The sequence below is a fragment of the Larus michahellis genome, chromosome 7, assembly GCF_964199755.1.
Source record: "Larus michahellis chromosome 7, bLarMic1.1, whole genome shotgun sequence".
NCBI classification, from domain to species: domain Eukaryota; kingdom Metazoa; phylum Chordata; class Aves; order Charadriiformes; family Laridae; genus Larus; species Larus michahellis.
Genome location: NC_133902.1, coordinates 19,125,892 through 19,148,289, shown reverse-complemented (window position 1 = coordinate 19,148,289; position 22,398 = coordinate 19,125,892). Strand labels below are relative to the sequence as shown.

General features: G+C 51.2%; 1 protein-coding gene across 3 annotated transcripts in view; it reads left to right on the top strand.

Moving 5' to 3' along the window:
• The window catches only part of VWC2L (von Willebrand factor C domain containing 2 like), a 54,315-nt gene extending 32,658 nt beyond the window's left edge, over positions 1–21,657 (top strand). For all 3 annotated transcript variants that reach the window (XM_074594140.1, XM_074594137.1, XM_074594135.1), the window contains one exon: positions 19,335–21,657. In XM_074594140.1, the coding sequence (XP_074450241.1) occupies positions 19,335–19,364 (30 nt within the window). In that variant the 3' untranslated portion in view covers positions 19,365–21,657. The remainder of the gene's footprint in view (positions 1–19,334) is intronic.
• Positions 21,658–22,398: the final 741 nt, after the last annotated feature.

Genomic DNA, 22,398 nt, shown 5'->3' with positions numbered 1-22,398 from the left:
TCACACCTGAGCTGGGGACGGGGGTGGAGAGAGGACAGGGAGGAGGGCAGTGGTGCACCCCAGGTGGCACAGCAGCTCATTAGCAAAGGCAGTGATGACCCTGTGGTCCTCCTGACTTCTGTGTCCTGAGGACATGCCGCTTTCCAGCTGGACTGAAGGAACCCATCCCGTGGGGTGTAGGTATGGATTAGGTGGCTCTCATTGCAGAACATGGTCACTCTTAGCAACCCTGTGTAGGCATGCCTGTATTCCTTACCATGTCTTCGCACACAAGGCCTTTTAAGTTAAAACTGTAAAAATCGGCAGTTGCTCATAGTAGAAACTCAAAAAAATCAGGCTAAAACCCCTTCAAAACAGCATGGAAAACGCCACAGACTGTCAGTCCTATCTAACAGAGTGAAATGTACCCTGTCTGCGATGCACTCAGGGTGTGTGATATGATTGTATGTATGATTTAGCCTCATTCTTGCACAAAAGATGTCAACTGCAAGTTAGATTTCATCTCCTAGGAAGGTGGAGAGGCAATCAAAGCTCCCCTTAGGTATCCCAGAGCTCCTACACCCTCATCACACATACTCTACACCATGTGAGCAGTATTATATTTTGTGTGCACGGAGGATACGCAGGTTTATTCTTTTCAGGTAAACTCCATTCCACTTGTAGCCATTTCTGAAATCATGATTGCCACAAGGAATTCAGTAAGTAGTTTTAAGGAAAAAAAACCAACAACTAGATATGGACCAGTCCCGCAACTGATGTAAACAGGTGTAACTCGTTTTACATCAGCTAAGCCGCGTTTTTGTCCCAGTTAAAAATGTTTCGTGCAGTGTTGGTAGGGAAGCTCACGTTTGTGAAAATAAATGGAGCGGGAGCCGATGTACCAAAAAGAAAAGTGCTGCGGTCCTGCACAGGGGTCTGCTGGGAGAAGCGTTTCTGTGTGAAGATGAGCACACTGAGTTCTCCCGACCTTTCAAAGCTCGGGGTTTTTTTCACTGCAGCCGGTGGAGTGTATTTGAAGAAGACGGGAATGTGTTGGTCAGAAAATGCCGACTCACTGATACATCCCCGGGAAAAAGGCCAATTACAGCAAACTCGCTGTTTGTACGTTAAAAAAGGTCGGGGGAAAAAACCTTGAAATGATCAGATGCCCCATTTTAATGCTTTCAGAATGAACTGACTCAAATCTGGGAGGGTGGAGGGGGTGACAGAGTTTTGGACATGGATCTTTATTTTATAATTTGGAACGTTTCAAACAGGGAAGACAGAAATGAAAGGGCTTTTTGCCCAGTGAATTATTTCAAACAACCTGCTCTCATTTTTATTAAAACCAAAAAGTGGTTGCAACTTTGACTTTCTCTCCCCGTTTGAGTGGGAGAGGAATAACAGAAATAGCTCCGACGGCGATGGGAAGTGTGCTCCCGGCTCCGCTCCTGCCCTCACCTGGATAAGTGCTCATGTCCAGGATGGGATTAAAATAAGTCTCTGGGATGAGATGCCTTTGGGGCCAACACCTTCCACGCCTGGAGAGGGGCTGTGGCGCCCGGTGCGTCTCGGGGAGCCTTCCGCACCTTGCAGGATCAGGCCCTCAGGCTTTGCCATTTGCAAAACAGCACCTGGAATTGCACTTTCTGGTCTGATGGAAACGCATGGGAAATGTCAGGAGGCGCGGGCGGAAGAGCCCTCCTTCGATTTTCCTTCTGTCCTCCTGAGTCTCATTAGCTCAGGTCAGAGCATTTACCTGATTTCTGGCTTGTGTGCTGAAATACCAGCATGCTGTCATGCCATCCCCTCTCAGCTCTCACCGCATACAGAAACAGTGACAAAAACTGGGGAGTGACTAATGCCCCGTCAGCTCCTCGGGCTGTGTCGGAGCAGAGCCTGGGGAGCAGCCGGCAGCAGCCTTTGGGTGCCCAGCCAGCTCCGCAGGCACGTCAGAGGCTCTGATTTCCTGATGGCCGAGCTGACGCTGGGTGTTCCTTCCAGAAAAGCCTCGTTCTCTGATCTCTGACTCATCGCAGCCGCCGCTGACGTCCAAGGGACTCCTTCTGCATGAGGATTATTCATCTGAACCGGGTCCTCGGCAGCAGCCGATGCGTCATCCTTCATCTCCCAGCAAGCAGAGGCCGGAGTCGCCCGGGCGGTGTGGCCACCGGCCCCTTCCCGAGGGCACGGCAGTCACAGACCTGCCCACCGGGTTGCGGAGCAGGGCAGTGGCTTGCCAGCTATTCATGAATGAATTTAGCTGGCTTTTCGCCGTCAATGCGCGTGAGGCTCTGGTGCTACAGGGCAAGCGGCCAGAGAGAGGGTTTGGTTCCTTTTCAAGCCGTGTCAAACAAAAAAGAAATGTACTACAGGAAATATCAAATGGTAATTATTAAGGATTTGGAAAACTGTGATTAAAAATGGAAACCTGTCCACAACGGCAACAGTTAGATGCATTGGCTGTGTTTTGCACAGGTTTTCTTGGCTGTGCTCGTGCCCCCCTAGAGAGCAGATGCGCTGTGCTCCGGTTCCCAAGACGGGTGTGAATGGGCCTGGGGAGACACCCGTGCGTTTTCAGCAGCTGGGTGTCTGGCCGTCTCTCCCATTTGTTGTAACAGATCGACAACGAAGCTGTTCATCCGTGAAGGGCGCGTGCTTGTCTGGGCTAGGAGGGTCTGCACACACGCACCCCACATTGCTGCTCTGCCTCCTTCTGTTTGCTGCCTTTTTTTTTTTGGCCAAAAAATACCTTGCTACAATTTGAGTCTTGGACTGAGAGGCGCAGAGGGGGCTGAGCTGGGTTCAGCTCTCGGGGTGCTCGGTGTGAACCTCCTAGAGCCCCTTCTTGAACAGTTTCACCCGTACTTGAAGGACTTCCCTGCCCAAATGGTCGCTTGGGTTTCCCAAGTGGGCCAACCAGTGAAACCAAGGTGTTTACTTTTCTTTACGGATTTATCCTAACCTAGATCTATGGACCTAAAGGCTTAAGGAGTGGTGGTGGAAGGCGAGTGGCCTCAAAGGGAGGGATTATAAGCCCCCAGCAACAGAACCAGGACTTTCCTTTCTCCTCTGATGCATGTAATCGTGGTTTTTGCGGTTGGCATTGCCCCTTCTCCCCTGTTTGCTTCCTCCATCTCAGGGGAGAGCTGCCTGCGCTCTCCCTCCTTCGGTTCACAAGTGATCAAACAAAACTGTCCTCTCTTAACCGCAGGTTAAACAACGTGCCGTGACTACCTGTAGCCAGTGACGGGATTAGAGGAGGGCGCTGGCTAATCGGGAGCAGCGGCAGTGGCCGCGCTTGGCAGGTTCCAGCGGGATGCTGATAGCCACTGTGGAGTGGCCAGGACAGCCGATGCCCAGCCCCATGGATGCTCCGGGGTTACAAAGCGGTGTGTGAAAGCTTTTCCTTGTTGGAATCGGATTTGCTGGATGTGAAGGTGGTGCACAAGGTGCCTCAAGGAGACGGCTGCATTTTGTCCTCCTGACTGAGGAGCAGGGCTTACCAGGCACTAGGCAGAGAAGACATTTGCACAGGGAATTCTGCAGTAGATCAGGTACCGTCTGTGCTGGGTGAATTTCACTTTTGTGGGGAATAGAGCCCTATTCCCCACAGAACCATTGTTCTCCCAATGGGACCAACCCAATGGTTCTCCATCACTGTATGTATTAATAGGCAGGGGGTCAGTAAACGGGCTACGTATCACTGGCCTTCTGTTTTCCACTAGTCTGCTGGGGGGAAAAAAGATTAAGTAAGACTCCCCACATAAGCTTTTTATGTCAAAAACTTTCACAACTGGTGGGGTCAAGGCGGCAGTGAGTCTGGCAGTGCTTGCAGGCCTGGCACCTTTTAATGTCCTTTTAGTTATGACACCTTTGAATGAGGCGTTATTGCTGGCTTTGGGGGGGGGTGTCTGCTGCACCCTTGTGTTTCAGCGTTACCCCCCCAGCATCACGCCGGGAGGAGGGGACCTCTTTGCGCGGGGGTGACGGCGAGTCTCCGACCCCTCGGCTGCCGGAGGGAGCCTTTCTGGGGGCAGCAGGTGAGGCCAATCCTGACAGACGCCCGCAGGCACCGCATTCCCGGGCAGTGCCCATAACACCTCCGGGAGGCTGGACGCGTCCAGTTGTTCATTTCGCCCTGCAGTCGATGAATTTCTGCATTTCTCAGCTGAAATCAGCTGCCTCCGCTGAGGATTTAGGCAGTGCAGCCCAGGAGGGGATCTCCAGGGCAGAGGAGCGCCCCACGCTGGGACATCAGCAGCCACAAAGTCGCTGTTGATACTTTGGCTCCTCAACACAGTCAGGCGGCCTGCACACTAGGGACGACGTCTTCCCCTCTTTCTGGTGCTCCTGATCAATCGGTGCCAGTGTGGAGCCCGGTTTTGTGTCGTCCTTGTGTCATCCCGCCCTTGAGGTTTCACAGGACCTGCCTTGATTTTTCTCCCCAAATTTTCCAACTGAGAAATACCTTTGATAAAGATGGCAGAGTTTATTCACCATGTGTGGCAATCACTTCATGGCCCGGGGAAGAAGGATGCGAATTAAGAGGTCTGGGGGGGTATAAATAGATGCTGTTTGTTCTCGAAAGCATCCGCTGGAGGTTTACCAAGCCCTGGCCTGTGCTCTCTGTAAGTATTTAGTCTTGCTGGCTGGTAGCTTGCTCTGCGATACGGTGCTTAACGATCCCGTTCTGCAGCATATGTGCTCAGCGCACGGATCGCCTGCCGTTCATTAGGGAGTTGGGTCGGCTTTGGCTGCCCGGCAGCAGGAGTCAGCTCCCAGCCAGCCAAGCGGGGCTGGCCGCTAGCAACGGAAAGCCCCCGGCCTCGTTTTATCACTCGGCACCCTAATTGGTGGCTTTTAATTAAGGCAGGAGGCAATGGGCTGCAGAGGGCGCGGGAGGGACAGGGATGCTGGGAGGAATTGGCCGTGGTGTAAGAAGATGCTGAGGGGAGGAGGAAGGGAAGGCATATGCAGCGAGGGTGCCTGGTGTGACAGTACAAATTGGCTTTATTTAGACATCGGTGCCCCTCCTTTCCCCCCACTTTTTTCCTGCGAGTACAAAAAGAGCCAAAAATAAACCTCCTTGGGTCCTACTGCAAGACCTCAGCTGCGGTAGGGGGGGAATCTCTTGAAAGCGCTGGGGCGATGCCATCTTCAAAACAAACATTTCCCAGACTTTCTTCTGAGATTAAAACCCTCTGTGAGGGAGCGATGCTGGTTATTGTAGCCCTCTGGACGCTGACTTTCTCACTGCGATCGCTGCGGACGAATAAAGAGGAGAAAAAGGGGGGGGGGCAGAAAAACAAACAACCAAGGAATGGGAATGAATGCAAAGCCAAACTAACAGAGTAACTTCTGGCAGGGGCGAGTTTTCATCTTCCAAGGTCAGCCCTGGTTTCAGTTGGAGAGCGCTTTGCTCTTTTTAGCAGTTCTGGCTGCTGCAGCCATACGTACAAAGAACCATCTGGAAATCCGTTCCCAACTTCAGCAAGCGTTAACACCCGCCTGCCCTGAGCCCACGTTTGCTCGCCGGCTGTGGCAGCTCCGTGTTGGGCTTCTGCTCGTGTCCCCGACGCGGCGGGGAGCGGGTACAACCCCCTGCGGGGGAGTCAGCCAGGGAAAGTGTGCGCAAAGCCCTCCAGCTTCCCCAGGGATTTCTGCCCTCCTTTACTCATGGGGGTTTGGGCTGGGCTGGATTTTAGGGTGCATGTTGGGTTTTTTTCCATCTTTTTTTCCTGCGTGTCGTTGGTGAGCTCAGCTTTTGTTACAGGCATTCAGGAGTACGAGAGTGTGTTTCATTTTCCACATTAGAAAATGCTCGGAGGTATAATCAGGTCCTTCCACAGTATTTAATTATCCATAATTAAAGGCATCTACACAAAGCACCAGATTTTCAAAGACTGTTCTTGTGTTACATTGCTAATGAATTAACTAATTAATTGGCATTGAAAAAATACAATAGGAAACATCAATCTTTTAAAGTAAAGCATTTTTTAGGCGGTTTATAAAATCATTAACTTGTATCAGGTCAGTAGCTGTTCTAATGTCTAAATCCCCCTCCTGGCTTTAAAAAAAAATAACTCTAAAGGACAAAATGAACCCAGGAAAAAAAAGGCAGGGAATACTTGGCAAAGAGTGTGGAAACACTCAGACATGGGGCGTTTCATTGGGAATGTGATGTCCATCACTTTGCTGCTCCGTCCTGCAGTCCCTTCCCCCTGCCGATAAGGTCCGAACCAATTTCAGTCACGTTTGAGGACAGTTTGCAGCCTCAAACCTGTTGTGTTCCTACGAGTTTTGTTCAAAAGTGTCATCTGCGGAAGGGCCGAGAGTGGCCTGAGCATTGCCCTCAGCGGGGGCTGCTGCGTGGGGCGGCTTGGGCTGTCCCTGTCACGCAGCGCGTGCTGCACCCTGTACCGCAGACACAGGGAGAGGAGGCGGAGACCAGTTTAATTCCCCCAGTAAACCCAGAACTACACGTTAGTGGGATGCCTCTATTGTTTTTTCAGGCACTGTCTGTCTACAGGAGGTGGAACGGGGGTGGGGGGGGTCCCTGAAGCTGCCTGCCCTCCCCACCCGCACCTGGCCAAGCAGCACCGTCGCCCCACGTCTCAGCGCCGCTACAAAAGCCCCCGTGACCAAGCACCAAAGCTTGCAGCCCCCCAAGAAGAGAGGAAAATGTAAGGGCTGCACATCAGGTCAGCACAGCGCTTGGTGCTTTGGCCGTGAGTTTGGTTTAATAACCCATGGCCCCTCGAGCAGGGCACTGCCACCGTGCCTCAGTTTCCCCCGTGCACTTCCCAGCCCCGTGGGGATGCTGTGATGATTAACAGGTTCTGGGTTGTGAGCCATTCGGATACTGTGGTGCCACCGAGACCAGAGAGTGAATAATAGTTTTACCCAGTAATTAAGTAATAAAAACAGACTGGCAGAATGAGGGGTAACAAAGCATTTGGAAAATTTAGGGGGGAGGGATGCAGAACCACATCTATCCACTACAAATTTTCCCCAGCCTTTCATCATTCCTAGTCGCTACCTTACAGCGCAACATAACTATCCTGTCCTGGCACATCAGCATATCGCATGGCATCTGCTGGAGTATAAAAGCCCACATAGATTGTGGTAATGCATTTTGTAGTGGCACCCGGAATTATTAGCAAAGGAAAGGACGATCCTTTTCCATTTGATGGTTTCGTTAAATGCAACTATTCACATGCAAAACCAGCACCACTCATTTTATTTTTATTAGCGACCTGACTCTTTGCACGGCACCATCAGAAAGCATTGTGCAAATGCCATGGATACCATTAAATCCAGGTAGCATAATGGGCCCTCAGAAGAGCAAAACCTGGGGACAAAAAGTGGATTAAAGCTGCTTCTGCGGCTGTTGGAAAAATCAGGGCAGGTCCCAGCAGAAGGTTTCCAGGCCTGTTTGTTCCAGAAGCACCAACGCCTGTGTGTCTCCTCTGTCCGTCAGACCAAGGTGTGCCCGTCCTTGCCAGGGCTGTCTCTCCCCGTGTGTCCCTGGGGTCCCTGCGTCCTGCCCTGACCTTTCCTTTGGTGGCAGGAGCTGCAGATTCCAGCGCAGCAGGTGGGGCCGGAGGGGAGGTGTTGTCCATGTCCCAGGCAGGTAATTAACTTCCCCAAACAAATTCAGGAATTACAGTTTCTGCCATTGGGGTTATTCCCTTTCTCTGGGTAATCAAGTGTTTGTACAGATTCGCGTGGAAATGGGAGCAGCCTGACCGGTAGGTTGGGGTGGGATTATATTTAGCAAATTTATAATTTATATATAAGCAAATTTACATATAAGCAAATTTTATATTTAGCAAAAAAAAAAGGCAAACCCAAGGGAGGATGCCGCCTGGCTCTGTTAAGCACCCTCCAGAAGAATCCAATCTTCGACTGGAAAGGGAGCCTTTGGTGACTGACTTTTAGACTTTTAGCTTTTATACACGTACGGGTTCGTTAAATCCACCTTGCACTTGGGTCTTACCCCCCCGTAACCAGTCATTTCTGTGTCTGTCATTGTGGCGGCCAGGAGGATGGGAAGGGTGGAGAAGGCAGCAGGAGACGGCCTTGCTGTGTCACGCAAAGTACGAAAATTGGGTTCTGCTCAAAACCGGCAACAGAAAACCCAACTCAAACACAAGCCAGGAGTAGAAAGAAATGGTTTCAGCAGCAGCTCTCTTCTTACATGAAAAGCTTTTGCTTTGAAGCTCCATTTCTAACACGAGCCCACGTTCAAAACCTGCATCAGAAAAAGCTGTCGCCAGGTGGAAAAGGAAAAAAAAAATGGGACCGTGGCTGATGGTCTCAAAGCGTCACGTTTCGTCTCAGGCTGGTGGAAAGGCACAAAGGCGTCTTTCTACCAATTGACTCGTTCCCACAGCCATCGGGATTGCGGTGAAGCTCTGGTTTTCAGACGGGAGCTGAGGGTTCCTCCTGAGCGTGTGGTTTCCTGCAGTTTAAGAAACCCTTCTGCCCCTTCGTGCAGAGGTTTACTCGTACCAACGGGCGAGCCTTGCCACGAGCGCTGTGCGTGGTGGTGCCGCTGTCATCGTGTGTCAACCACTGTAGTGTCATTATCCAACGACGGGTTGGGTTGAGTTTCCAGTAGACTACACGTCTAAATGCACGACTACAAATGCATAGTAATCCTGGTTCTTCCACCCACCCCCACCTTTTGCTTTTTTTCCCTCCTGTTTTATACAAAATGAGCACAGTCACAGTTCCCACTTCGTTTATGACTGATGTGAAAAAAAACTCACCCCATAAAACATTGTGCACAGCTGTAGTGACCAAGTCAGATTCAATTCTGGCTTTATATTGAGTTGACGTGCAGCCAGCTCTCTTCCATACATCATCGGTGATTGCAGTTAAGAATGAAATACTGTTTTAATTCTTACACCAAATGTGGGATTTTTTTCCGAAGAAAAAAGACATAAAAATGTTAAAATGGGCCATAAAAATCATTAAATTTTCACACCGAGTGCAACCGAGAGGTGAAGAAGTTGGCCAAAAGCTCGAAAGACCCAGAGAAAAAGTCCTAGTTGTTATTCTTTTGTTGTTAACCTTCGCCTTTGAATGGAGATACCCGGGCAGAGGGCAAACACCCGGTACTTTGGCAGTCGAGGGCTGTTTTGCCACTTAGTTCCCTAGATGAGGGTTTCCTCTCATGCCTGCATGGACGCAGGGCTGTTACTGCCTGATGGAGCTGCTGCTTCCAGGGACGGTGCCTTGGGAGATGCCCCAACACCGCTGCAGTGGGCAGATCAACATCCAGCCAAGGCAGTGGCCGATTTTACCGCTCGACATCCCAGTTCGTTTCTTGGGTGAGCTGGGAAATGGCGGCTGTGAGGGCACGGTCACCCCGCACCGAGCCTGTCCCACAGCACGATCTTGTCCCGTGGGACCCGAGCTGGCAAGGTGAGGGCAGCGGGAATGCAGCAGGATGTTGCACCCTGCGGGTATAGATGCCTTCACTTAAAGGTTTAGTCTCCGGAAGGTCCAACTTTTCCTCCCTTTGGCTGTTGATTTTATTGGTAACAATGCCAGCCGATGCAGTATTTTAATGGTAGTTTTATTAATTGATTTCTTTTAACTGAATCTATTTTATACCGGCTCTGAAAAAAAACCCCACCCTTATTTGCCATGTTTGAACCATTAAAAGAATTAATGTACCTTCAGCGCTGTTGGAGTTCGTTTTGGGAAATATCTATTTAGACAAGTTTTTAAAAGCTTATTACTTACCTGAGAGGTTATAATGACCTAGGAGTAGATTTCATTGCCTGCGATTAAAATCTACCTTTATTTTTAAAAAAAATCTATGGTATTCTCCCAAAGCTTTATGCTGTCTGCAGGGAAATTTTTAAGAGCTAATCCTTTTCATTTGGTCAGGTAAATGTTGAAACATGCATTTCTCACTGGAATAGATGGTTATTGCTGTCGTTGAGGTGTTACTGTTTTCCTTCTTCAACCTTGAATGTACACAGTGAAAATCTGACTCGGAAAAGCTGCGTTATAGGTGCAGTCTCTGCTGCGCAGTGCTGAGCGCCTTGTTTTTACCGTAAGCTCAACTTTTCAGTGCTCACGAAGGTATTTGCACATGTAGGTCCTTTTAAAATGAAGAGGAATTTGATGCGCAAATCCCATAGGTGACTTTGAAAATGCCAACCTGCATTTTATATTAAAAGGTGGGGTGGGAAACCCTATATTTAAGGCCGGGTCCGTAGTCCAGGTGTATTAATAGGGTGTATTATTCAATCATCAGAGCGGGTTAATTAATATGAATTTGATATTAGCTATTAATTTGCATCGCAGCAATGCCTAACCCTGCTGGTCAACAGGCCGTAACCCACCACTGGGTTAGAAACCTGGTAAAATAGGGAAACCAGGGGCAGAGGTTTTAGCAGGAGTTTGAGGTGCCCTCAGATGTGCTCCCGGCTTTGGTTTCTGTGCGCTTGGGATCAGAAACACGGAGGCTTGATGCACCGGCCTCGGGGAAGACCCCAGATGATGAGGCAAATACCCATAATCTAAAGCAGCGGGAAACATCCCACTTGCCCTGTTTTCTTTAGTGTACCCAGATCAGTTGTATTAGATTATCTGCACTAGTCTTGGATTGTTAAAAACTGATTGAAAAGGTTAATTCTCCTGGTAGTTTATTAGTGTGCCTCATAGAATCACAGAATCACAGAATTGCCCAGGTTGGGAGGGACCTTTCAGATCATTGAGTCCAACCATCGACCTAACTCTGACAAACCCATCACTAAACCATATCTCTAAGCACTGTGTCTGCCCGGCTTTTAAATACCTCCAGGGATGGTGCCTCAACCACTGCCCTGGGCAGCCTGTTCCAAGGCTTGACAACCCTTTCGGTGTAAACATTTTTCCTAATATCCAGTCTAACCCTCCCCTGGCGCAACTTGAGGCTGTTTCCTCTAGTCCCATCGCCTGCTCCTTGGGAGAAGAGACCGACCCCCCCCCGGCTACCCCCTCCTTTCAGGGGGTTGCAGAGAGCGATAATATTCCTGCTGGAAGAAACCTTCAGCTCCTTCTAGATTTTAATCCTGGACACTGCCTGGTTTGGCATCCCCTTGTACCCGCCAGCGGCAGCATCGGCTGTCAGTCATTGGCACCGCTTGGTGGCTGATCCGTTTTCTGCAGACACCTGTGCTGAACACGCGTTTCTCTCCCATCGTCTTCATGCCGCCTTCCCCGCAAATGTCTAACCTAGAGCTTTGCTGCCGCCCCGGCGTGGGCAGTGCTGTGTGTTGGAAAGCAAACACCGGTGGCGGCTGGGGATGGGCAGGTTGGGGGTGACCATCAGCCTGGGGCTCAGTCCCCCATCGTCGCGCTCCTCCCAGGAGTGCAGCAGAGGAAGAGGGCAGCGGGGCTGCAGTTTTCAGCTGGTGCTTTTTAACTGTTAGAGAGCCGCTGTCTGTATTTAACTTGCTGAGGGATAATCTCGCGTCTGTCTACACAGCTCAGATCTGTATCGGCGCTGGGAGACGTCACCGCTCCTAAACAGACTGCTTTTAAATTGCACCCATAGATCTTCCTTGCACCACAACATTCCTGCTCCAGTATTTAGTGATGCCTGAAGTTATGTCTCCACATCAAATTAAGTAACTGTGCTATCAATAAGGAGGAGTAATGCGGTGTATTCCCTTCTGGATGTCTCCCTGTCCCTCATTTGTTTGCTGATCCTGATTAAGATGGATAACGAGCTATCAGTAATTTTCTAACCGCGGTGCAAAGCAGCGAGGATTAAATCAGTCGGTGTCATGGGGCGCCAGGTCATGATTTAGGGAACTTGAGCGAGGTCCCCTGCCCTCATTAGACGCCAAAGCAGCAGATGCTTGGAGTTGCCCGAGCAAGGCCCGGATGATGTGAAACATCTCTGCGTGGGGAGAGCCAGAAGGTGCCGTGGGGCCACCGGGAGATCCCCATCCTGCTGGGCTGGTTGAGAGCTGCAGGTGTGTTTTATCTCACTTTTTGTGCCGGCTTCATCGCTGGCAAAAGGTCAGTGGAAAAGCTCCCGTTGCCCAGAATTTAGCTTGTCAGCTCAGTCTTGCCTTTTTAATGCACTTCTTTTCATGATGTAGGGCTTGCTTAGAGTGAGTAACTTGGATTTAGACTGCAGAAGGATACTGCAGATATATATATTTTATTTTTTTTTTATTTTTTTTAATGCAGAGATTAAATAACTTTTAGGTATCTTCAGGCACCTAGCAACGTGAATTATGGCTGGAAAAATAGCTCATGTAAATAGGCAGTGCTTGAGAAGGGCTGTTAGCATCCTCTTGCGCGGAGTGAAATCTGCAGGAAGGATGGAGAAGAGCTGCACATCAGCTTTGGAGGAGATTAGTTCTTTGGGGCAATGGTGTACAAGATTGAAAGCTCGTGGGTGGCTTGGAGGTACCACCAGTTGACTCCAGGGAGCTTTTAGCCAGAGCCAGTGGGGTTTGTCCACAGATAAAAAAAGGAGAGGATCACATTTTGCAATGTTTTAGGTAACAGAGTGAAATTTGGGGCATTTATTGGCGGTGCCATCTCTCCATGTGTGGCTGGACAAGGCGGCAAAGGCAGAGTGAACCTTCCACCTTGGGGTCACCTCAAGGGGGTGGCATCCATTACCATTTCCAGTCCATTTCTGTCCCATTTCCAGCCTTTGTGCAGGTTGGGTGGGGATGGACTTGGGCTATAGAGGAGTCCAGGGGGGGTTATTTTCACTTCAGGTATGTATTGGGAATGTGTGGGATGAATACATGTCCTCTAATCTGCAAAGACCTGTGTCCTCCATAGCCTGGGGGACATGGGCATCATCTCTGGGAGCAGAACCACGGCGTGCTCCCCTCTCTCCTGCCACCACCAAGAAGCAAGTGGCCACAGACCAGGGGTTCGAGTGGGGCATTATCAGGGTGTGAACTCACCCCACCACACATGCGATGGTGGTGGCAGCCCCGTTCCCAATGTGCCCTTGGGCTTCAGCCGTGCTTCGAGCTGGGACCTTTGCTTTCAGCCTCTTTCCAACAAAACAGAGCTCCAGAGCTGTTCTCTTTTGGGGGGTTTTCAGCCCCCCCGCCCCGTGCAGAGCATCATCAAGTTTAATTTTCCATAAGGCAAAGCTCAGCATTGGCAGCTGACTTCTTTATGTCTCACCTCCGGCTTCAGCCGCTGCCTTCTCCCCCCCTGGGGAGAGGGGGCAGGCAGGCGTGGTACCAGGCAGCGGAAACAAGACTCATTCCCTCCTCGACTCGTTAATTAAAGCCACAAATTGAGGTCTTTTCTTGCAATCTGAAGTGATCCCATAAATAGCGTTGATGGAGCTAAGGGAACATTTTAAAAGATCCTGTGGGATCAGCAGAGCGGAGCTGTGTTAACCTCCAGAAACGGGGCGGGGCGGGGCGGGGGGGGGGGTGGGGGCATCGTTAAAAGCAAGATATTAGGTTTATCTGCCCCTGATCGCAGAGCTCAGCCTGCACGTGGACCGTGTCACAAGGTGCCGGCAGCCGGCGATTTCTGCCCTTTGCACCAGAGCCCGGGGTCACTTGTATTTCTGCCGTGTCTCGCCTCTTCACCTCTCTCGCCGTGGGAGGGTTGGCCACGCGCATCCTTGCGCGGGGTCCAGGGTGTGAGCCTCACCTGGCCGTGGCTTTGTGAGTGTTTGTTTCAGCCGAGCGACGCTGGGAGTGCCGGACGCCGGCCCTGGAGGCTACGTGGCTGCGGCGTGGGATGGTTGTGCTGCAGACCACGTTTCGTGGAGACACGCAAGGAAAAAATCTGCCTTCCCAGCAAGAGGACATTTGGTCACATTCACTAGAACTGGCTCTCCCCACCCACCCCCCGGTTTGGTGCAGCTTGCCAGCAGTGAATTCCCATGCCCTATTGCATTCGCAGTCAGGCTCCAAAAGCAAAGTTGTCAAGACTCGTTCAGCTGAACCAGCATCCATGGGGATGTTTGCAGGCTGTATCCATTCCTAAATACTGTCAGGAAACAGCGCTGTCTTCTCCTTATCCCTTGCAGCTTTAATTGTGGGGCACATCACGCGGGAGCCTGAGGGATGGCTGGCTAAATTGAGTTGCTGTTTAGCGGCTATCTAAACTACCCGTGCAAGGTAGATAAGCGTAGCCATCAGCACCTCTCTCCTTGACATTATCCATTGACCGACTAAGCTAAATTCTCTTGGAGACAGCCTTAATATTTCCTAAAGGGAATGAGGAGGCTCTTAAAAGGAGTGGCGGGAGACATAGGATTATCGTCAGAAAACATTTAACTAAGAGGAAAATGCCGCTTCTTGCTGAAATAGGAAGTTGTACCATGAGAAGTTCCAGTGAAGGTGATGAGCTTCGCTCGGTGCACGATGCTATTCAGGGTAAAGCTGAATGTCACAGTTGGCCTGAAGTGATTCGTGCTTGCTTGCGGTGCTTAACATTTGAATTCCTTTTATTGCTTCTTTGCACATACAAAGCTAAATTGAGGGCTGCTGTAAGCCACGGGCAAAGCCGTTGAGTTCAGTCAAACCCACTCAAGAAGCAACTGGGAGCAGCCCCCAGCCCCCAGGAGCCAGGCTGGGCTCCGGCGCCAAGCTCCGCCAAAGCATCGGCGTGAGGCTGCGTGCCCATGGCGTCAGAGAGCATCAGGCCATGTGCTCCTGCTGTTCCCAGCTTTCACTCGCCCTCCATGCGGGATGCTCTTGAGCTCAGATGGTTTCCTCCACACCCCACATAGTGCTGCGGTGGGGACCGTGCAGATGCAGTCTGCTGGGGAGCTGTGGTGGCTGGAGGTGGAGGTGGGGTTTTCCCGCTGTGGCGGTGTCTCATCTGGGGGTTTCCGGGCGGCTTTGAAGCCCCACCGTGCCACTGAGTCCCGAGGGGACTTAGTCTCACGCGCTTGGGTAGCATTGCTCACAGCAGGAGCGCATCAGTGCCTGCAGTGGGCTTGGACACATTCCCTCTGTACCCGGGGTGCCGAGCAGCAGTGCCTGGCGTGGGCTGTCACCCAGGTATCTGGTCTTACACGTACGGCTGCAAAATTTGCCATCACTCTTCCCGAACGACGAACCATATATGATTTTTCTCTTTGTGCTGTATATCTCCCGTCAAAACAGCAGCTGAACGTCCCTAATATATCTCCATAAAAATCTTCACAGTTGTTCTAGCAAACAGCCTGGAGTGCTGAGGTCTTTTATGAGTATTAATTATGTTAAGCAAAGCAAATCTCACAATTATGTTGTCTGTGGGAGCAGCAAACTTCTCCCATCAGCCTCCCTGAGCAAGGAGAAGAGGATGATTACCGTCCTGTTTTCATCGCAGTCGTGGCTTAAGATGCTTTTACAAAGACCAGGACGACAGCCCTTGCCCAAAGCAGCTTCTTGTTCCTACTTCTATTATCATAAATAACTTTCTGGATGTGCTCGACATGTCATCAAATGTTTCTGAGCAGCGTCTTCCTTGGAATAATAATTAAAGAAAACACTTTGCTGTGCTGTTCTGTCCCATTCTTTGTGGGTTTTTTTCTATCAGTTCGGCAGATCCCGGTCTCAGCCTGCTCCTCCTCCACAGTGGGAAAAGCTCAGGACAGCGTGGGTTTGGGGCACGGAGCTTTTGGAATGTTGTGAGGCTGATCTAAGGGAGGGAAAAATAAATATTGGAGAACTTAAAGGAGCCTGGTTAGCTCCGCTGAAGAGCAAAAGAAAAAAAAAGGACTTGGTTTCCTAAGGCACAGCACAAAGCCACGGAGCATCCCCAGTGCTGGATGGCGTCTCTGGCGATGCGTTAGCTGTTGGCTCTATAAAAGCCCGAGGCCACAGGAAAACTGTCCATTGGGTAGGAAATGCCACCTGTCTGCAGCGTATTTTCCACTAAATTTGAGTTGAGCAGTGCCATGTCCCTCTCTGAGTGCATCTTTCTCGTGCCTCCGCCATGGATGCGATGCTCACTGCATCCCGTTTTGGCCAGACAGGATCCACTTTTCCAATATAAAGGTGGGAGAGGTTTAGATGCCCCTCAAAAAAAAAAGGAGTGGGGGGTGGGGGGGGCTGGCCGATAGTGGTTGTGCTGGAAAATGGGATTTCAGTGATTCCAGTCCGTTGAGTTATCAGAAATGGAGTGTGGAAATTTCGCCTTCTGTTTGAAATCCACATTTCTATAGGGGCAGGGTGGGGAGAGAGGACGGAAAAACGCTCCATCCGGCTTGTGTGCAAAAGGAAACATTTCGCTCTGGCAATGCACGGGTGGCTATTTTGAGGAAAAGAGAAAAAAAAAAAGGGTCCAGAGCAGTAGTGGTGTTGGCCTAAATTAAAAGAACTAAAGTCTGACAGAAGAGATGGATGTCCTGAAATGGCAGCAAAACTTCACATAGGAGGGCAGGTGTCAGTTGAGCCCAAAGGTTTTCATCCATTTTGCTAAAAGCCAAGAAAAAGGAAAACAAACCCACTTGCTGTAGTTTCCCCCTCAGTTCAGCCTCTGAATACAGCTCCTTCCGTAGGTGTGCTCGCGTGATGTTCCGCCGGCCAGCCCAGGGATGCTCGGTGCTGCCTCAGCAAGGGCTGGTTTGGCCGTCCCTTGATGTTCCTCGCAGCCTTCAGTCCCTATGATTTACCCAAAACAGCTGTAAATTTCCCTCTTCCCTTCACCCAGACCCTTCGGGAGGGGTGGCAGCATCCCAAGGACTGTCCATCGGACACAGGCGTGTGCCAGGTCCTTCCTGGCTTGTTGGATGCCAGGGATCAGAGGGGCAGATTATTAGTGTTTAATTACTCTCTTGCAGGCCTGCCCTCTGTCCCTGGCCAGGGCAGGGAGGTTGCTGCTCTGGTGCTGTCCCCAGCATGAGTGAACCCCTCTCCGCCGGAGACCTCAAAGGCACGGGTGGTGCTTTTAGGACATCCCCCTCATCCATCTCCTCTTTGCATTGTGGTCTCTGCTTTCTACTTCTTGGCTCGGGGATAGGGACATTAATGAGGGGTGTTAATGATTAAATTTTTTTTCCCAAATGACCCCCCTGGGGGAACCCACGAGGGAGAAGGGACCCGAGGCTGCAGGGAGGAGGAGGAAGGGCAGAAGGACAGCTGCGACCGTGATGGAGCAGCCACGGGAGGGACAGATAAGCAGGATGCAAGGAAAAATAAGCTTTTCCCTAGTTTGCAATTCCCCATTGGCCAGTCCCAATTTATTTGCCCCGGGCTGATCCTGGCCCTGAGCTGTGCTCTCCCCCGCGGCGTTTCAGCGCAGGGATGCAGCCAGAACCCCACCGAGGGGGCGCAGGGTCCCCACACCCGGGCTGGGCAGTGAAGGTTGGCCCACCTGCGAGGGAGAGAACACACCGGCTCCCATCACCGCCGGCCTCCCACGTGTTTTCAGCCGCATCAACAGGGCCAGCAATGCTATAAATCCGCCGTCGTTCCGCACCCGGAGAAAGCTGTGTCTGGAGACGCGTGGGGGTGTCGAGGCAGCGTTGGCTTCTCAAATGAGATGATTAACAGGCAGCTGCAGGGCAACAAAGAGAGAAAACAATCTTCCCCTTTCCTTGCCACCCTAATCTCCGGAGGAAGCTTTTTGTTTAAATTTTAATGAAAAGGATTTTTTTTGCTCTGGGAGCGCGGAGCGGGCTGTTGTGCACCACCCTGGGCGTCCCTGACATCGGCAGGCAATCGGAGCATCCTATTAAAGAGGGACAGGCACTTACTTTGACTTTAAATACGGCCAGCTCCAATTATTGGCATTTTTCATTGCATTTGAGCCATGGTCATTTACCGGCAAAAAAATGAGCCAACGTGATGGCGAAGCGATGTGGGTATCATCACACAATGCCCCCCACCGGACTTGATGAAGCAGAGGATTAAAATCTGTGATGAAGAGCGCAGGCAGCAACGCGGCCAGCGCAGGGACTCGAAAGCCGTGGGAAGAAGTGAGAACTTCAGTGGGTCACCAGAGAAATCCCGCGGTTGGGATCACAGGCTTTCCAACGGGGAATGTGTCTTCCAGAGAGGTGCCAACTTCAGAAATCGCCTGCAGGCACCGTTTTGCTCATCAGCCACCTGAATTGCCTATATCTGGTTAAGCTGAGCCCGGTCAAACTCGTGGCCTGTTGAGGTCAAACACAGGGTCCTGAGGAGCGTCTCAATAAAGTCAGGGCACTAATAAATCAGCGAGATGAAATTAATAGTTCTCTGAGACTGTAAGACATGAAACCCCGGCACTGGGTTGGCCACAGCTCAGCCTGTTTCCAGCCACGTAGGGAAACTATTTTCCCTTTCAAACACTCTCAAGTCTTATTTTAAGCACTAACAACTTGCCTGTAGTTTCATGTCTGTACACTCTCATCTTTCGAGTGCACCTCATGCCCCGGAGGCAAAGATAAAAACGGGTGCCCAGCCGAGGGGTGACATTGTGGAGCAGCACCGGAGCCACGAGACGCTTTTCAAATGTCTTTACGCTTCCCTGGTGCCACGAATGCCACTGACCTGGTTTTTTGGGTTTCTTTTTTTTCCGTGTGCTGCTGGCTCTGACATTAATTCCCAGTGCTGAGTGACAGAGGAGCGGGAGGGGAGGAGGAGAGGGTTGCAGAGGGACAGCCAGGCAATGGGCGTTCGCCGGCCTTTTACGAGAAGGAGGACAATAAGATCCTCACTGATTTGCTGCTCAGCTTTGATATTGTGTCATAAAGCAGCCAAAAAAAATTACCAATAACGAGCAGATGAAAGGAATCGCCCTTGAGAAAAAAAAAAAAACAAACGGATTTTATCAGAAAGCTTATTTGGGCAGTGAATGGCTTTTGTTAATTTGATGCCATCAGTCATTTATGGTTAACAGCCCCAAGACGGGGGGTCCCTGGGGTTACCGGGGGTTTGGGCACGGCTGCCACGGTCCCGGGGGGTGGGTTGGCTCGGTGCAGGCTCACTGGGAGAGAGCAGCGAAGTCCGTGACCTGAAGCTTGTCCTCACAGTATACTCCATCTTGGAGCCAAATCTTAGGAGAAAGCGATACTAAATTTAGTGGGCAGCTGAGGAGAAAAAGCTGGGTGCATCGATGGGGCACCCAGTGCCATCCGTATTAGTGGTTGGGTACAGAAACAGGAGAAGGGAAGTTTCAAGGCCTTCTCTTCTTCCTTAGTGCCTGAGGGCACAAAAAAAAAGAAGCCACCTGAGCGAAGTGATGGGTGTGGGGCAGAGCTGATTTCGGCAGCAGGACATCATGGCTGGAGCAGAGCGAGGGGCTGGGGCTGAGTGTCTGCCTGCTCCCGGGCGCTTAGAGCAGAGCTGCTACCCCCAATTTAAAAAAGAAAAAAAAAATAAGGAAACAAGGGAAGTATTTATTTCTATTACTTCCGTGTGTTTTTGTAGGTCCGAACTGCTTTGCAGGAACCACGATAATTCCCGCCGGCATCGAAGTGAAGGTGGACGACTGCAACATCTGCCACTGCCACAACGGGGACTGGTGGAAGCCGGCGCAGTGCTCCAAGCGCGAGTGCCAGGGCAAGCAGGCTCTGTAGCCGGGAAACACCCTGCCAGGCACCGCCGGGCGAACCGCCCGCCCGCGACAATGACGACGACGATGAAGGACCAGCTTCAATGCTGCTGCACACGCGTTCGACCTCCCGCCGGCTGCAACAGGGTCACCAGCAAAACCTGCGAGGATTTCACACAAGCAGAGATTTTACTCGCGGAGAAGGGTCTCCCTCTCCCCCCTCCACCTCCTGCTCTTCTCTCGCTGTACACAGTGTGTAACTGGTATCTAGGTATCTACTCTGCTTTTGTAATTACCAGCGCTTGGTAGGGATGCGGTGGTCAGATTTGGGGAGGAAAAAGGTAAAAACAGCCCGCGCAAGTTCTTGGACCTGTGACGCCTCTGAGACACCAATAGATTCACCACTCTCACTTTCTACAACATGGATTGTGGGGTTTTCACATTTATTTGTTTAAGGTTTTTTGCTATTGTGCTTTGGTTGTGGTTTGTTTTTTTTTTTTAAAGCCTCTTCCTAAGCTGGGATCATCGGGGGCAACGCAGCTGTAAGTGAAGCGATGGATCGTTTTCATCGTGTCTATGAGGGGAGGGACGCGGAAAGGACAGGAGGGAGGTAGAAATTAAAAGGGGAGGAAGGGGTCAAAAAAGAAACCCAACTGGAATGTAACCTGCGGAAGGAGGGAGGCAGATGCACAGGTATAGGGCCAGACCCCCAAGACACAAGCTGTGTCTGTGTTAACGCTTTCCCCACTGAGTGGGGACCATAAAGTCGAAGACACCTACGCAGTTGCTGTCACCTCGGCCAGAGCCAGCCCCGGCCGTGCGGGCAGGCAAGCCAGAAAGCCTTGGAAAGGCACCAAGAGAGCAACACCTTCCCTGGGCTGTCCCTGTGATGCCCAGCTGGGGCATCGGTGGTGGACGGGAAGAGGGTCCCGGCTGTGCCATGGCTCCCCCGGCTCCTGGGCTGAGCAGCCACTTGCCTAACTTGCCCCATCCCTGTTTCGCTGGCGCCGAGGCTGCTCTCGCTGGAGCCAAAGGCACTGTTTCATTCACGTCAGCCACAGCGGGACTCAGCTGCTGCCAGTCAAAATTAAATTATCTAATTCCCCGGCTCTGCCCATCGCCCGTGGGGAGGTTTACAGAAATGTCCCATCACTGTGTCACCGCTAAACCAGGCCAGCTGGCGGGTAGGAGCCTTTGCTGCGGTGCCAGGGAGCTGCTCTGGCTCGCCCCCATCCCGGGTGCATCCCTACAGCTGGGAATAAAGCAAGCCAGGGCGCACGGGGGGCTGGGGACGGGCTGGCTGTGCCCGTGGGCATCGGCTCCTGGGGGGGAGTCTCTCTAGAAGGCTGTTATGTGCCTGCCTGGAGGAGAGGTCCCCGTGGTCCCCGCCAGCAGCCAAGCGTCCCCATCGGGCTCTTCGGCACCAGCACCTCTCGCTTCCTCAGGCTGCAGCTTCCAAGCAATGCTGTGAGAGAAAAGCCACCAATGTCATCTCCTCGCTCTGCCCTGCCCGGGTGAGCGCAGCAGCCTTTCCCATCACTCAGTTTGCTGCTTTTTGGTCACAGCCGTTCGGGCGACGGTGCTTATTTTGTTCAGACTTCAGTCCAGCACCTGCTTTTACCAGCGATGGTAGCAAATCGTCCTTACAGCATCCTCCACCGAAGCGCATCAGCATGGTTGGTCTCGGTTTATGCACACTGTTGCCTTTATATTTTTATTTCTTCCCTTGTTTTTTGTGTTTACTGGAGGGCAGGGGGTAGGACGAGCACTAGCACAGTGATGGCCATCCTTGGGCTGAGCAGCGGCTTCCTGCAAGTTGAACTGGTACCATTAAAGAAGTCATTGCCACACTTCTTTGCAAGTTGTTGCCTATCAGTGACTATGCGGTTTCAAAATTTTCCAACAATAGTGTGCCTGAAACTAGTGAGAAAAAAAAAAAATATTCTGTAAAAATGGGGGGGGGGGTCTAGAAACGATATTTGATGTGTAAAAGACTATATTATTAAAAAATTATTTTGTTAAATATAAAGTGTGTGAACCAGCAAAAAAAAAACCCCCAAAATTATATATTTGTGGTGTATTTTACTCTGCTGATCTCCCCCTCTGCCTCAAGCTCCCAATTTCCCATCCCATCCCTTGCTCCGGCCCCTGACTCCTGGCAGCGCTGGTGAGTGCAAGGATGCAGCTGGAGCCTGGAAACAGCTGTCGAAGTCCTATGGTTGGGATGGGTTTCCCAGGGAGCTCCTCAGCAGCAAAGCAGCTTTGCGTTGTGGCAGGGTACCTGCCAAACCGTCCTTCCCTTTTGGGGAGCTGTCGTGGACCTACACAACTCCCACGCTCTCACTTTAACCTCCATATGTTTTTTGCCTTTTTCTGGTGCCATTTTATATTTGATGCCATTTCCCGAACATGGAAATTTGCTTTCAGTTCACAAACTCCATTTGGTACCTCCAGATGCATCATTATTTACACTGATTAGTAGTTACTCTAATTAATTACAGCTTAATTACTGTAGTTAATGTTTGTACAGTGCTTGGAACAAGTGCAGCACTATACGTGCCACATATTATTATTTTCTTCATTATTAATTAAGCACCATCTCCATTCCACGCTGTGCTACTTCATTATTTCCCAAGGAGTCACAGTAGCGCCCTTATTCCCACCCAGGAGTACTTTACCCCCGGCTCCCCCCGGGATGCTGCGGTGCTGCCACGCAGGATGGGAGTGGGAAGAGCGGTATCATAGAATCATAGAATGGTTTGGGGTGGAAGGGACCTTAAAGCCCACCCAGTGCCACCCCCCTGCCCTGGGCAGGGACACCTCCCACCAGCCCAGGTTGCTCCAAGCCCCGTCCAACCTGGCCTTGAACCCCTCCAGGGATGGGGCAGCCACAGCTTCTCTGGGCAACCTGGGCCGGGGCCTCACCACCCTCACAGCAAA